General features: G+C 58.8%; 1 protein-coding gene across 1 annotated transcript in view; it reads right to left on the reverse strand.

The window, feature by feature from the left end:
* Positions 1-16,122, reverse strand: part of CDH4 (cadherin 4) — a 346,064-nt gene that overhangs the window by 24,473 nt on the left and 305,469 nt on the right. Inside the window, exon 7 of the mRNA XM_081149202.1 lies at positions 11,016-11,188. Coding sequence (XP_081005328.1) covers positions 11,016-11,188 — 173 coding nt within the window. The remainder of the gene's footprint in view (positions 1-11,015; positions 11,189-16,122) is intronic.

Below are 16,122 nucleotides of genomic sequence, written 5' to 3' on the forward strand. Positions count from 1 at the left end.
CTGCGGTGACAACAGAGATTCCGAGGTCCCTGGTGCCCCATAAGGCGTCATTTGTAGGCAGTTGGGAGGCAATGAGGGGGCTTTGAGGGGAGCCACATGATCCAGAGACTGTGCACAGTGGGCCAATCACTGCTCATTTCTGTAAAAGACGTTTTATCAGCCCTCGGCCAAGTCCATTTATTTATACATTATCTGTGGCTGTTTTTGCAATGACAACAGCTGAGTTGAGTGGCTGAGACAGAGGTCACATGGCCTACAAAGCCACAGCTGGTGTGCTGGGGGCAGGGTGCTGACTCCCAGCTCCCATCTCCCCTCACTGCCCAGGAGACGTGCGAGGAAGCAGCTCCTCAGAGCACTAGGGAGGAGAGCACAGTCAGGGCTCCTCCACAGGCTCTCCAAGGTGCCGGGCATGTGGGGAGGGGCTGCGGCGAGCCGGGTGCAGGAACCTGGCCCACCAGCCTCAGGCCGCCTGTGACCAGCGGGCCAGAGGAGCCCTGGCCCTCACTGGCCTCTGTGCTCTCATCTGAGATGGGGCAGGGCCATGTGCCCGGCTGACTCCACGTGGTCACACTAGCCACTGAAGCAGTGAGAAGGACATGCTGATGTGACCCCCAGTGCTGCCTAGTGTAGCTGGGTGCTGGTGCCAGTCACTGCTCTCAGGACTGTTACGGCGCCAGTGTTGCTCACACACCAACATAGCCACTAGTGGGTCACTTTCTGAGTGCAGGCTGGGCAGCAGGCAGAGAGCATGGCCAGCGCCATCCCTAACTGGCTGGAGTGGCTCTGTCTGAACAAAATGTGTGCTCAGAAACCCACCAGGCTCCCAAGTCAAGGTGTCGCCCCATCCAAGGTCCCTGCCCCTGGGCTGCTGTGGGTCAAGATCCCAGCAGAAGGAAGGTGCCTGTTCATCCTGCCCAGCAGAGGGCGCTGCTTGCCTGGTCAGGGCCTGACTCAGCCAGGACATGGCAGGGACAGGCTGGGGAGAGTGCCAGGCCAATGGGGAGGTAGGCACACCGAATCCGAACCCCTAGTCCTTGCACACCCTTAATGAGTGGCTAGGTCCTGCTCAGGAGCCACCTCTCATCTGTGTCTCACCCAAAGTTGTGGGTGACCCCCCTGAGGGGGCCTCAGTTACTCCAGTCCCCTCCCCCAGGAAAGCTGCAGAACAAAATCAGATTCTCCAACAAAGCTGCAGGCAGCCTCACTCTGGAAACTTCGTTTCTCACTCTCAAGTTCCTCTCGCTCTTCACAAATCTGATTCCCCTCCCTCCTGGGACTGACTGGGAAACTGAGCTGCAAGGAACCTCAGCAGTGTTTCCAGGATGGGGCAGGGAGGCGTTTCAGGCCCTTCCTGCACCCAGATGTCACCTCCGAGGGGCTGCCATCACTGTCTGCAAGACTGCAAGGTCCTGCTGGGTGCAACCCGTGGGTCCCGCCATTGGGCTCTGCCCATCTGACCGCCTGGTGGGAAAGAAGGAGGCTGGGGCTGGCCGCTGGAGCCCTCAAACTGCCTGCTCCGATCTCACTCCCCGGACCGGCAGCCACTACAGGGGCCAGAGGGGAAAGCAAGAGGACAGAGACCGACAGCAAAGGGATGGAGTTAGCCCCGAGGGAAAAAGAAAGTGTTCACCCTTAGAAACTGATGTTCTATGATGGCCACGTGAAATCACCCCAAGCATTGAATCACAGCCTCCATGTGGGCCATGCCCTGCCTCAGAAGACATCACAGAGAAACACGCCATCTCAGATACACAGGGACACACATGCGTATGCCTATCCACATGCACGGCTGGGGGTATGTGTCCATGTGCACCTGTGTACACAGGGGCGGGTATGCCTGTGTGCAGCCAACTGCCACTAGAGGGCGCGCTGGTCTTGCTTTTGACAGCCAGGTGGGGTCTTTCCTGGCCTGGGGCGGTCAGGAAGCAAATCCAGCAAGTGGGAGGCAATGCTGGGCGGGACCCTCAGTCCCATCCAGAGAACGCCAGTGCGTGTGTGCCTGTGTGTGCGTGCGTGTGTGTGCGTGTGTGTGTGCGTGCGTGTGTGCGTGCGTGTGTGTGTGTGTGTGTGTGTGTGTGTGCGTGTGTGCAGACTCAGGCTTCTCCGTGTGGTTTTTGTTTCAGAAAGTGTACTTTTCAGACTCAGTCATGGTCACCATTTCCTTCCACCAAATCCCCTCCAGGAGTGGTGCTCAGAGGCTGAGGGTGGGCAGCAGGACACGCTGCCTCCGGGGGAGGGTGGGCATCCCCTGGCTCTCTGGACACAGACGCCCCTTCCATCCCCGTCCCATCTTCTCCTAGGGGAGGGGCCTGGCGTCCTTGGGGGTTTCGATGCCTATTAAAAAGCCTTGCTAAGCCTGTTTCCCAGGTCATTTACCTGCAGCCAGGCGCGTAAGGCCGAGTGAGTGAGCCTGCGGAGCAGGCAGCCTGGCTGTGTTTATAGCCTGTTCTCCACCCGCCCGCCCAGTGGAGCTGCAGTGAATTTGTTAAAACAGGACTTGGCCACTTTCAAGTTCAAGAGGAGGGAAGACACCAGAAGCAGTCGTCCCTGAGGTTTCGCTTGCCTCCCCCAGCTCAGCATTTAAAATTTGCAGAACATCCATCAATAATGCAGCCGCCAGCCTGCCCTAGAAAAGCTCTGACGCTCCCTGTGTGCCCTCCACCTCCCGGCTTCCCACGCGGGGCGCCAGGGTGGCCACCAACGCACACCCGGCCTGCCCCAGGCCTGCGCTCGGACCCACACCCCTGCCCGCAGGAGACCAGCACTGCCTGGGCTGGCTCAGCCGCCGCACTGGGTGTGCATCTGGGAAGGCTGGAGCCACAGTCCACACTCCAACCCGCAGTTCCTCCCGGTGGCCTCCCTCCCAAGGGCCTCGCTTCCTCCCTGGGTCAGTGCTGTGCCCCTGCCAGCGGCCCTGCTGGAACCTCCATCCTCAGACGCACCCGAGGGCTGGGCCCTGCCTGTGTCTGCTCCTCGTGCAGCTCAGCTCTTGGGTGTCAGCTCAGCGCCCAGGAATGAACCTGGGGACCCACAGGATGGACACTGTGGACAAGGAACCACAGGCCCCATCCTTGTTCACGTGGGGCATCGAGACCACGGGCCCGTTACACATCGCCCCTCTGACCGGCCATCCCACTGCTGGCACACGCCCGAGAACGGGACACCGGAGTTCAGGTGAGCGCTGCACCCCGGCTGGCACGGCACCAGTCACAGCAGCCGTGGTGGAAATAACTCCATGTCGCAACACACAAGCGAGCGGTCAGAACATGGTCCGTCTACACGGCAGGACGTGATTCAGCCCCAGAAAGAACCTGAGTACGAAAGGGCAGTGTCAGCTCACCCCACCCTGGGCACCTGCCCCACCAATGGATGTGGGGCCTGTGAGCAGGTCTGGCTGGGAAAAGTCACCTGCAGCCACCTGCAGCCACCTGCAGCGGGAGTGCCAGTGGGTGAGGGGCCTGGACAGCAGGGACCAGGGTGCATTGCCACGGTGTGCTCTGGGTGACTCTGACAGCTTCGTCCTGAGTGCATCCCGGCAGCACAGACAGGGCCTTTTATTTTGTGTGTGTTTGTGTGTATTTTAAACACTCACCCAAGGGCATGCTTAGAGAGAGGAAGGGAGAGCGAGGGCGAGAGAAACATCAATTGGTTGCATTCTGCACGCGCCCCAACCAGGACTCGAACTGGCAGCCTTCGGGTGCACACGGTGCTACTCGGCCTCTGAGCTGCTCTGCTGGGCTCCTTGTGTTTCTATTTCCCTTTACAAGGGAAGCGTGGCCTCTCCTGCGCTCTCTTGGGCTTATGTCTTCCTGGGAGACAGGAGAAGGCTGGCAGGGAGGTGGTGTCTGGACAGCCCAGAGACGCTGGGGACTAGGGTGTTTTAAGACTCTCAAAGCCAGGGTCCCTGTGTTTCTGGATGTGTCTCATCTGTTGAGGCCCTTGGTGCAGCCCAGTTGGGACATTTACACACACTGCCCAAGAGGCCAGGCTGCAAAATCTCACAGTGCTGAGGGTGCCCCGGAAGATGTTGAAAGAAAGGTTTTTTCTGTAAACACCTGCCCCTTAGAGCTCATGCTCTGGCAGGATGCACAGGATGGCTCCGGAGAGCAGGGGGTTGCAGGGATGGGGGAGGGGGTAGGGGAGCACAGGTGTGAGGGTCTCCTGGGAGGACAGAGGCTTTCTGAGGACCCAGAGGATCCAGGTGGCCAGGGCAGAGCACAGGGGCCAGAGGTCCCCGGGGGATGACAGAGCCTGAAGGCCAGGTCAGGGACTCCAGTTTCTAGGGCGAGTCAAGCTCCAGGGGAGGCCAAGGTTATTTGATAGTCACTGATACCTTGCCAGTGGCTACTGAACAGACCCTGTGGTCAGGACGTGTGTGTCCCCTGTCCTGCACTTGCAGTCAGGACGTGTGTGTCCCCTGTCCTGCACCAGCCTTAGAGGTCCCGCTGCAGAAAACCCCTTCATCCTCACGGGGAGCGAGGCGAGTGTCCAGCCAGGCCAAGCCAGGCCACGGAGCTGTGTAGGGCCCACCCTGGGAGTGGCTGAGGTCTGAGTCTGGTCCGGAATCACCAAGTGGAAGCAGGTGTCAAGAGGAGAACCTTCTGGACCCCGAGCCCAGCATGGCTCTGCGTGAGCTCACTTTGCTCTATCCCTCAGAGGTCCGACAGGTTCTGGAATTCTGCAGACCCACTAAAACCTTAGTTTGTGCTGCAAAGCATGTAGAGGCCAGAGGTTAAAAGGAAAGAAGGCAGCCCTGACTGGTGTGGCTCAGTGGTTAGAGCATATCCTGCGCACCCAAGGGTCTTGCGTTCGATTCTGATCAAGGGCATGTACCTGGGCTGCAGGTTCCATCCTCAGGCCCCGTCGGGGAGTGTGTGGGAGGCAACCAGTCGATGTGTGTCTCTCACATTGATGTTTCTCTTTCTCTCTCTTCTCTCTCCCTCTGTCTTGTCCCTCCCTCCCCTCCACTCTCCTTAAAAATCAATGGTTAATGGGGAAAAAGAGGGGGTAATCTGTAATACTTTCAACAATAAAGATAAATTGGAAAAAAAAAATCAATGGAAAAAATATCCTCAAGTGAGGGTTAGCAAACAAAAGGAAAGAAGGCACAGGCCCTTGTTTCCTCCGGTCGGGACTCTGGGCACCGGGTCTCGGTCTCGGCGAGCTGTGAGCTCAGGCATGAAGGCAGTGCATTGAGCCAGGAAGGGGCAGAGGAACTTCTGGGGAGTCCTCACCTCGAGACCCAGCTGAGGGTGACCCCCTCACAGGTGCATCATCAGCTCTGCCCCGGAGTGTTGTGTATGGACCGGCTGTTGCATAGACACTTTCCTTTGGCGTGGCCTCTGTCTCAACCAGGCCTCAAGGGCTCTTTTAATAAAATGGAAAATCCAACTAAGAAAGCAGTAAGTCAGGTTTAACTGGCAGCTTTTAAAGAAGCAGTATGTGGAGAGAGCGTTTACACAGGACTCGGTGCCATGGGCGCAGTGAATGCAGTGACAAAAACCGTCCTCCCGGCCCCCCTCGGGCGGACCCCGATTACGTGCCTGGCCCCCCCACCCTCACTGCACGGCCTCCCTGGGCCTCCCACCCGGCCCCCTCCCGCTGTCCCAGCGGTCGGCTCTCGGACTCACATCTCATCTCAACAAAAAGGCGGAAAACAGCAGAAGGTCCGCAGTAGGTAACTGCGGGTCACTGGGATCCCAGTGCGGGAGCGCGGGCAGCCCCGGAAAGGAAGGGGGAGGAGGCGTTCCTGGGCCGCGCGGTGGGCAGGAAGCCCGTCTGCGGGGAGGCGCGGGGCCGCCCGGCGCCCGGGTCCAGCGCCGGCTGCTGTGCTCCGCGGGAGGGCTCTCACGTGCTCCTTTGTGCTTCGCGTGTCTTCTGCCATGAATGTGTGGCTTCTGCGATTCGAAGGAACACCAGTAGGGGTGACAGTGGAAGGAAGCTGCTCTCCGACTTGGGCTCCCTGGCACGGCGTGGCCGCCACCCCAGTGGGGCCAGGAACGTGGCTCTGAGGATTCCCAGAGAGCCGCCCGCACGGCGTGCTGCACAGGCCACCGCGTCCTGGAGCGGGCGCCCGCCCGGTGCCCAAGCACCCCTGTGCCAGGGAGGCTGCCCCGTGACCCGGAGGCCCCAGAAGACCACCAGGGTGAGGCACCGTCTCACAGGGAAGCGCGAGCCACAGGACAGCAGCACTTTGCTCGGCTTTCTCCCTCCTCTTCTGTATTTTGGGGGGAAAGCAAGACTTCGGGGGTGAACATACAACTGAGGTACTTGGTGGCAAATTTGTCCCGACCGCTATTCCCCCCCTGAGACCACAAAACTGCATTTGGTTTCTGAAAACAGGGCTCCATAAAATGACCCAAAACTCAGCCATCAGGAAACGCTGGGCCCGCCTCTACCCCGCCCGCGGCCGGGTCGCCGCAGGACTCAGAGGAGCTTGTTTCCTGGGAAAACGCATTTCAGAATTTCCCGCGTGGCCGCCACATCGCTGCTCACAGAGCAAAGGGCTCATGTGGTCTTGTCACCTAAGAGTGTTCTCCTGAGTCCGAGCGGTGGGCACACTCGCCGGTGGGCACGGTGCCCACCCGCCCGGGAACACGGCCGCTCTCCCTGGGATCACTTCCCCTGAGGAAAGCGCGGGGTGGACAGTCCCGAGAAAACCTCAGAAGGGGCTGCTCTACTTTCCTGCAGATCCAGGGGCCCCGCCCGCGTGGGGAGGAATTCCAGGCGGACGAAGGTGGCGTTAAGGTGGCGTTCGCAGCGCATCAGGGAGGTCGGGCAGGGTCCTCAGAGCCCAGTGGCTCCAGGGCGGTGAGTCTGCGGGTCTGGGGTGCGGGGGCTCTGTGCTCATCATAGGGCTGCCCCATCTGACCTGGCCGCCCCCCTGAGCAGACCGGGGCTGCCGGTGGCCGTCCTGCCAGGCCGCGAGGGCCCTCGTTAGGAAGCGCGGTGTGTGTGTGTGTGTGTGTGTGTGTGTGTGTGTGTGTGTGAGTCCCACCCTCAGGGCCGTTTCCTCCTCTGTGCACCCGAGACGAGACACCCCGACAGCGCCTCACCCCGCTTTCCCGACATTTCAGCCACCAGGAGGCTCCGCGCGGCTCCGCTAACCAGGCGGCGGTTCCGGCCGGCCCCACCCAGAGTCAGCCCACGGCCCAGCAGGAGCCGGTTCTGGGAGGAAGGGTCCCCGAGGCCCCCGACGTGGCCGCCCACAGGGTGTGAGGTGGGTGTTCTTGCAGAGACTGAAGCAAGAAGGCACAGCCACGAGCCCCTTAGAATTTGGTTGGGCAGCTGTCCAGCCGAAGCGGGGCGAGCGGCTCTCGAGGAGGAAGCCCCCACGCGCGCCCTTCCCCACAGGAAGCTCTGGCCCAGACAGGACGGGTCCTGGGCCCAGCGGGTCTGAGGGCAGAGATGGCATCGCAGGCTGGGGGCAATGTGTGGACGCTCTGGCTGGGCAGGAGGCCAAAGGGACGTGGGGTGGTCAGTGTGGAGGGTCCCTGGGGTCAGGAGGTCATCGAGCTTCAGGGTGGGGGGTTGTCAGTCATGCTCTTTCGGGTCCTGAGCAAGCCCCTCCTCTGTCCACCTGCGCCCCTCGCCTGTGAATGCTGGAGGCTCCCCCTCGCGAGGCCCCGCTGCCCCGGGCTCCTGGCACATGGAGTCGCCCCGAGTCTTGCTCAGATTTTTCGTGTGGTGTTTTGGACTCCAGTCCTCCAGACAAGCCCAAATGCTCCCACTGCACTTTCCTGGGAAGGTCACTGCCTCCCGTGACAGCAACAGCACATGCCCTGTGCAGAGAGAGCAGTGTGGGGACCCGGTGGGGACCAGATGGGGCACCCGTGGGGCACAGGCTGGGGGACCTGCAGGGATGGCTGTGGGGTGAGCAGGGAATGAGCTGGTCTGGCAGTTAAGGACCGGGAGACATTCTTGGCAGGACTGACGAGCTCTGCTGTTCCCAGTAAGTGAGGCTGCCCGACAGCCATAGGGTAATGGGCATTCACGACCCCAAAGGACCTCAGAGCCACACGCCAGCAGGAACTTCACAGACTGGCCTGTCTGCAGCCTGGCTGGTGCTCCATCAGGCTCATTTTCCAAGAAGGGCCATAGCTGCAGGCGAACAGCTCCACGCGAGGGCCGGTGTCCTGTCCTGGGTGACAGCCAGCTGGCTCCGTGCCACTCACACTGATCAGGCCTGATGGCTTGCCGGGTGGGGTGGGGCCCTTCATGTCATGTCCCCTGACTGTCCTGTCTCCCTGATCAGCAGAGCTGGCTCTCAGGGACCTTGTCAGCCGTCAACACCAGTCTGGTTTCGCCTCCATCAGGTGTCACCCGGCACGTGGAGGAGGGAGACACAGGAGCAAGCCAGGCCTCTCAGAGGCATCGCGGTGGATGGCCGAAGCCACCCGCTTGGTCACTGCCCCAGGGCCAGACAGCGATCTGGGTGGACAGCCAGCTGCCTCAGGGTTGGGTAGCCAGACAGAGACCAGCCAAGTTTGTACAGGACATGCTCATACCGAAGTGGCTTTTGTAAGAAGCTTGGATCTAACTGGGTGCCTGTGTGGAGTCTGGGGGTGGGGCATGGTCACTCCAGCTGGCTGCGGAGCCTCCCCCCGGGGTGCCCTGGAGAGGGCTGAGAAGTGGGCTGGGGTGGATGGGCGTCCGATGGACTGATGCATTTTCTGTTGTACCTTCCTCCCTCTGGAGATAAATGCTATTATCAGGGTTCCCCTCCAGGGCTGTTTGGATGATTACTATGTGACAACTCACAGCGCACAGTGCCTGGCCCACATGGAGCTTCCCTGGGCCACCCTGGGGTGCCCTGCCCACATGGGGCCCTGCCACCCATTTGCTAAAAAAGCTGGAAATGCTCACTGGTGTGGGCAGGATACCCCCCATCACTGCTCTAAGTGGACCAGGCCGGTCTGTCCTCTGGCTTCCCTCCCTCCAACACCTTCCTGCTCCTTCACAAATAAATTAAAAGCAGACACGGCCCCTCATCACCCCCAACACAGCAAAGCTAGCATGGGGAAACTGAGGCACCATGTCCAGAGTGGGGCTCAGCGCTCGGGAACCAGCAGCTCCTCCTAGGTTTGGGAGCGGTCCCCCGATCTGCAGCCTCCAGAAGGGTCCTCGGGCCGGTCCCCTTCCACTGCGGACAGGGGCTCTGGGAACGCTCTCCCTCCAGGGGGCCCACCCTGCCAGCCGAGCTCCTGCAGGCTGAGTTGCTTAATATCTCAAATGGAGCAGGTGAGAGCTGAGCACCGGACGCTCTGGGCTCCCTGGCGGGTTCTGCGCCTCCCGCCTCTGCTCCCTGCACGCAAGTGCACGCTCATCAAGTACTGAACAGAGCTCTCTTTAGAGGTGCGGCGGGAGTGAGGCTCTGCTGTGCAGAGAGGGCAGGATCCACCCGTGTGCAAGTCAGTGAGCCTGAATGTGAGCTCCTGGCCCTCCTGTGGAGCGGGGGGCGTATGCGAGGGGGCAGGGAGCAGAGTGGGGAGTGGACAGGCACCGAGGGCAAGGGGGCAGCAGAGTCAGCAACGGAAGAGGCACTGCCCTGACTTTGGAGTTGCAGGGCGGGTGAAAGAGAACCTATGCCCACCCCATTCCCCCTGTCCACCTCCCCCTGCCCACCTCCCCCTGCCCACCTCAGAACAGAGATCTCTTTAGAGGTGGCGGCAGGAGGTGAGGCTCTGCTGTGGCCACGGGGAAGGTAAGGCTCTGCTGTGGCCACCGGGAAGGTGATTCGTGCAGCCTGGTGGCTCAGTTGTAGGCAAGGTGGTCCCGGGTCAGCACCCACCTCTCCTCTCCCATCTACCCTTCCCACCTCCTTTCTCCATCTGCCTCCCTCCCGCCCTAGGAAGGACTTTCTGAGGAGCAATGCTCCCAGAGACTCTTCAACTCCCCGAGAAGGGTGGGTGAGCCAGGATGTGCACACACAGGCCCCTCAGACCCTAAAGATGTGAGAGCACCCGAGTCAGGTGACAGCCTGGAGAAATGTGTGTTGCTCTTGGTCTTTTGAGAGGCAAAGGGGGTGCCCTCCTTCCCCAGGGCATGCAGGGCACCCCGGGTCGGGCAGACCAGGGATGGTGTTTGGTGTGCTTAATGTCTATGGGGACCCCGCCACGGACCCTCCCCTGGCGACTCCAGCTACTGGCAGCGGGCTTCTAGAAGCTGGGATGGGCAGCCCTCGTCCTGATCCGCTCCTGCAGGGCCTCTGCGGGCTGAGCAGGCCCCCCTTGTGGTCACTGGGAGGGCAGGGGGCCTTGACCGATCCTCCCGTGCATGAGATGGAGGTGCCCGAACTGGCTGAGGCCCACTCTGAGCCCAGGGGCCCTGGCGCCCCCCATAAAGCGCCCCTGCACCTTCTCGGCCGGTCCTCGCCCGCCCGCAGGACCTGCCTCCCCCCGGAGGCTGGCTGGCTCCGCCCACTTCACAGATAGGAGTTGCTGTGTCTGGAGCTCAGAGACATGAGCTGGCGAGGACCCGGCTTGGCTGACTGAGCCCTGCGCTGGTGCTGACCCGAGGCCACCTTGCCTCCTGCTGAGCCACCAGACTGCACAAATGACCTTTTCCTGGCCACCTGACCCCATCACACTGGTGCCTCCCAGGCACTTCCTAGGACAGGGCAGGCAGCATTTTCCATGCCACAGCCTGGCATTTACTGATTCGGAAGGCGCAGGGGGTGACAATGTGGCAAGAAGGGTCCTGGCAAGTTTGCTGAGTCTGAGGTCCAGGCTCGCGGCACTTGGGACCTCACTGCCATCCAGACCCACGCATCAGCAGGAAACCTCACTCAGGACCAGCTCAGTGATTCGGCTGGTGGTGAACTTAGCCCCTGCTTTGCCGAGACTTTCTCCACCGGCAGGACCGGACACACAGCACCCGGGGGCCAGATCCCGAGGAGGCATCACCGTTCCTCCGTGGCCACGCCCCACTGGGGAGCTCGCTCTGGGGCCCTGATGTCCTCCGTGGACACAACAGGGCTGGGCCAGCCACTCCCCAGCCCACGGCGCCCACCTCACCTCTCGGTCCAGGCCGGCCGCCACCGTCACGATGTCCCCTGTCTCACTGTTGATAGTGAACATGTTCTGGGACGGGCTCTGCGGGGTCTGCGTGAGGATCCTGTACCGCACCATCCCATTGGCCGTGGTGCCGTCATCAGCATCATTGGCCGTGACTGTCATCACGTAGGTGCCTGGGACAGAGAGAGCAGTTCAGAGGGAATATCTGCCTCGGGGCCGCCGCGCTCGCTCACCGGGGCGGCTGGCACCAGTCGATCCCCCTGCGCCTGGGTGTAATGCTCCCCCTTCCCCACATCTGTGCCGGGTGCCTACGGTCATCCGAGGGGGCACTGAGAGCAACCTGGCCCGCTGCCCCGGGGGACCCACGGAAGGGCTTCTCCGGGCTCTCCGCCCTCTGAGGCCAGTGGCTCTGACTTCCTCCTTTCGAGGCTGGGGAGGACCGGTCCCCGGAGAAGCCAAAACAGCCTGGGGCAGCAGGCCCAGGCCCGAGTAAGGCTCTCTCCTGAACCGCTGGGCCCTGGCACCACTCTGGTGTTCGCCGAGGCTCTACCGGCCCCGTGTGGAACGCGTTGTGGCCGGAGCTCGAGGGCGCACAGGGACACAGGGCCTGGCCCAGGCGGGGACTGCGGTGAGCACCTGAGGAAGGCCCATGGGAGACAGACTCAGAGCAGCCCTTGGAGGTGAGGCTGCGCATGGGGGACGCAGAGTCAGAGGGGGTGAATTCGGGGTGCGGGGGGGATGAGTACCGGGTTTCATTTCAGAGCCAGGGGCTGGGTGAGTGGCCACGTCCTTCCTCAGTCAGTGCCTCAGTTTCCCCATCCATGTACTAGGGTTGAGGTCTGCAGAGGGCACTGGCACGTCCCCCCCATCTGAGGGCAGCCCTTGCAGGTTGTCTGGGGTCCACTCTTCTCACCCTGGGAGGCCTGGTGGGTCAGTAATCCCTCCCCCTGGGCAGGCGGAGCCAGTGACAGGGGAGGAGGTGTTTGTTTGCAGGGGTTTCTGGGAAAACAAAAGGCCCGTGGATGGGCACTGGGGCCACAGTCCCTCCCACCCATCTCTCCCCTCCACACATGCATGTATATATGTATATATATGTGTATGTGTGTGTGTGTGCATCCAAGAGTGAGGATATTTTTTCCATAGATTCTAGAGAGAGCGGAAGGGCGAGGGAGGGGAGGGAGAGAGAGAGAAGCGTCAGTGTGACAGACACATTGACTGGTTGCCTCCTGCATGTGCCCGACTGGGCCGGGGACTGGATCTGCAACCCAGGTTAACTTAGGTTAAGAGATTACTAGTGTCCCCTGCCAGGAGCAAAAGTAAATCTTCTGTGGAGAAAGATGTCCCACAGAACTCAAACGACCTCTCCAGTTCTTCCTACACAAGGTGTCCAAGAGCACAAACCAGCCTGAAACCAGAGAGAAAAGACAGGCAACCGCCAGCCGGAAGAGAGGCAGGTAGAGAGCAGCCAGGTGCAGACCTGAAAACAAACGCATCTCAGCTTAATAAACTCAAGGAATTAAAAGGGTGAGATGGATTTTTTTCAGAGAACTGGAAATTATGAAACAAATAGAACAGAAAGTTTATATTTGAAAAAGTATTGAAATTGGACTGTGAATGGACTGCCTAGCAGGTGAAACGTGTCTACGTGGAGCGCTAACGAGCCGGCAGCTGTGCCAAAGAGCGTGCCCAGCCCACAGGGGAAGCTCAAGGCTCGAGCAGGTCCACGCGTGCTGGCTGGGGCTCAGGACGACCAGGGAAGGAGGGGCAGACTCAACATTTGAGGAGCTAATGGTTAAAAAATGTCTAAAACCAAACAGAGGCATCAAGCCAGAGGTTCAAGAAGCACTAAAAATTCTAAGTGGGATAAATATGAAGAAAACCACAGCAAGTCCTGTCACAGTGAAACTGCTAAAGAGAAAGATAAAAACTTCAAAGCAGCCGGAGAATTTTAAAAATCGCATAAAACTTTTAGTGGAGCAACAGGCTTTCTCTACAGGATTTCTCAGTAGAAGCGATGGAAGCCAGAAACGATGGGAGGAAAGAAAGTAATGGACAACCCAGAATTCTTTATTTTAAGCTCTCTGAAAATAAAAGTGAAATAAAGACTTATTTACACAATCAAAACAGGCCATTCATTACCTGGAGACCCAGACCAGCTGGCTGGCAACAAGACCCACCCTTCAGTTTCCGGCTCATTAAAAATTGTCTTAGATCTGGGCATCCATCCACCTTCTTGGCTAAGCTCAGAAATCTGATTCTTTAAAACCAAATGATATACTTCTGATAATTCTTTCCTGGTTGCAAAAGTAAAACACATTCACGGTAACCAGCGCCTGTTCCCTGGAAGTCTCAGGAAGTACCACGCCCACCAAGGACCCTGCCCCTGGACACGCCCCCATCACACCTCTGCCACGGAGCCTGGTTCAAGTCTTTCCACCCATCACCTTTGCTTTTCCTGCCTTTTAAAACCAACTTTGTTACTGATCAAAGAAATAAAGGGAAGACATTTTGCACATACCAGAAGAGCAAACATTATTTTAAAATAACGATGGGACCTTCTGGGGGGGACACACAGGGGACCTGCCCCCAAGGCCTCCAGGAGCAGATGGCTTCAGGTCCTGGAGGCAGTTCAGCCTTCTGTGTCCAAAGGCCCTCCGATGCGCCCACTGCTAGGAAGTCACCCTAAGGAAAAGGCCACAGATGTTTGGTAGAAAGACTGAATTGTGCCATGGTGCCCATGTGGACATGGCTCCTGGTGGCAAAAGGTGAGCCCTCAACAGTATTTACTGAAAACCTATTATGCGCCCTGCGGGATGGGCTGGTGTGGCCCGAGAGGGACCTCCCGCCTCCTCCAGCTGGTGGCAATCTTTGTTTTCCTGGCCTTGTGGCAGCCTCTGTCCTCATGTGGCCATCTCCCCTCTCTATAAGGACAGTCATAGTGAATCAGGGCCCACCGTACTGGCCTCATTTTAACTAGTTACATCTGCAAAGACCTTATTTCCAAATAAGGCTCCATTCTGAGGTTCCGGGAGGACCTAATTTGGGGGTCTCCATTCCACCACTACAGGGATTAGGCTGAGGCCGAGGCAGGCAGCGAACCAGGCCATCTGGGTTCGCAGGGCTAACAAAGCCCAGCAGCAGACAGTCCTTTCCAACCAACCATGTTTCCATGACCTTGGGGGACTTTGGAGCAGGGCTGGGCTTAGGGCTCGGGCTGGGTACTCAATCTGATCAAATCCCAGCTGTCACTCCCAGTGCCTGGCTTCAACGGGCTCCTCCTCTGGAAGCCAGGCATCTTTCATGGGGTCACTGGGAGGAGCAGAAGAGCCACCAGGGATCTGGGCACCCACGGTGTGAGCAGGGTGGCTTGTGTGTCTGGGAAACCGTGACCATGGCATCCAAGGTCCCCCCCTGGTCCCCTTGCCTGCTCCAGCTGGCGGGCCTGAGTGCATGCACAACCACCAGCCCCCAGCTCCCTGATGCCACAGTGCGTCTGGGGACAGTGCCCAGCTACCTGGAAACGATTTGTGCACGGTCCCAGCTTGTGCCCTTTGCTGAGGAATCGGTGGCGCCGTGGCAAGGGCAGCCACGTGAGTGGCCCCATCACTCGGCTAGAGAACCTGGAGGCGGCCACCCTCGCTGGCCTTTCTCGGGAAGCCTCTGCCTCTCTGCGCAGGAGAAGGAAAAGCTTGGATTTTTCTTAGCAAATGAGACAGAACGTTGGGATTGTCTTTTCGTCTAATGAGGGACACAGGTTGCCGGACTTCACTTTATTAATTGTGTCGACAGGATGGGGAGGAAGGCTGGGCCGGGTCCTTCCAGCAGGAGTTCATGTACGCGTGCTGCCAGGCGCCTTAAAGGATTAATTTCACAAGCCTTAAATTGCAGTTTAATTTGAAAACTAATTCAGCCTCATAATTGGCTTTCTGCTCAAATCACTGGGGCTAAAGATTTAAATTCTTAATATTCAGATGACTTCTGAGTACGTGCACCATCTGTGCGTTGGTCCGTGGCACTCATCTCAGGGGTCCTCTGCCGGCGCGGAAATAAATAAATAAATAAAGGCCCCGTAAAAGAATAATCTATGTAAGACCAAACCCCGCGTCATATAGATGAAGGTTTCTTTGACTTCATTTGCTGCTTGTAGGTTTTTCTGCTATTTAATATTTCAAACTAAAATTGATTCAAAAACTTATAATTCATGCCCTCACACAGTTATAAGGGGTGAGGGAAGCAGGAATTCCCCTGAGGGCCTTAAAAAAAATAATACGAAGTTTTATTGGGAAGTTAGAGAAACTGGTCTGGGCTGGGCTGGGCAAGGTGGTAGAGACAGCAATTTGGACTTTTAGCCAGAGAAGGGTTGGAGGGTGTGGCTGGTGCAGAGAGGGGGGCTGGTCCGCTTGTGCGGATGTTGCCTTGAGGCTCCTCCTGAGCCCTGGGAGCTCATTTTCGGGAAAGCAGCTACTGGGCAGTGTGGCAGGGAGTGTGTGACTCAGGGTGTTGCCAGGATGACCGCCCAGCCAGTTGCCGATGCTACAGTCTGGCTGCGGGCCTGGCGGACGCCCGCCTCCTTCCCCATAGGAGTGGACCCTCCTGGAGGCCCCGTAGACCCCACTGCCTCGCAGAACCGAGGGCTGAGCCTCGCCAGGCGCGTCAGGTAGCAGGCATCACCACGTACTCAGTGTTCGCCTAAAAATAAAGGCCTTTCAAAGTGAGAGGCAACAGGCATTTATTTGAGATCAATAAGAATAGCTATTCTGGAATCATTAATCAGGCAGAAGCCCAGATATTTCCCATGAGGAGACAAAGGTGATGGGTACTCATGGGACAGGGAAGGACAACTCCACCCACGGCAGGAAGGCGCTGCTGTTGGTGCCGACTCGGTAACACAGTGACGCTGATTCTAAACAGCGTTTTAATTCTCAGCCTGGGAGTCACAATGTGTGTTTTCTTGTTATCTTTGCAAACAGTAGTTGGGGATACAATGTTGCCCTAGGCCCAGCCCAAAGGTTATTTTGCAAAGGTTTGAGGCTTCAGGAAGAGGGAGCCTACCCGAGAGGAGACAAACGGTGGCCAGTGCTCCAGACAATTCCATCCGAGCCCTGGT

Source organism: Miniopterus schreibersii (genome assembly GCF_964146895.1).
Source record: "Miniopterus schreibersii genome assembly, chromosome: 10".
Lineage (NCBI taxonomy): Eukaryota > Metazoa > Chordata > Mammalia > Chiroptera > Miniopteridae > Miniopterus > Miniopterus schreibersii.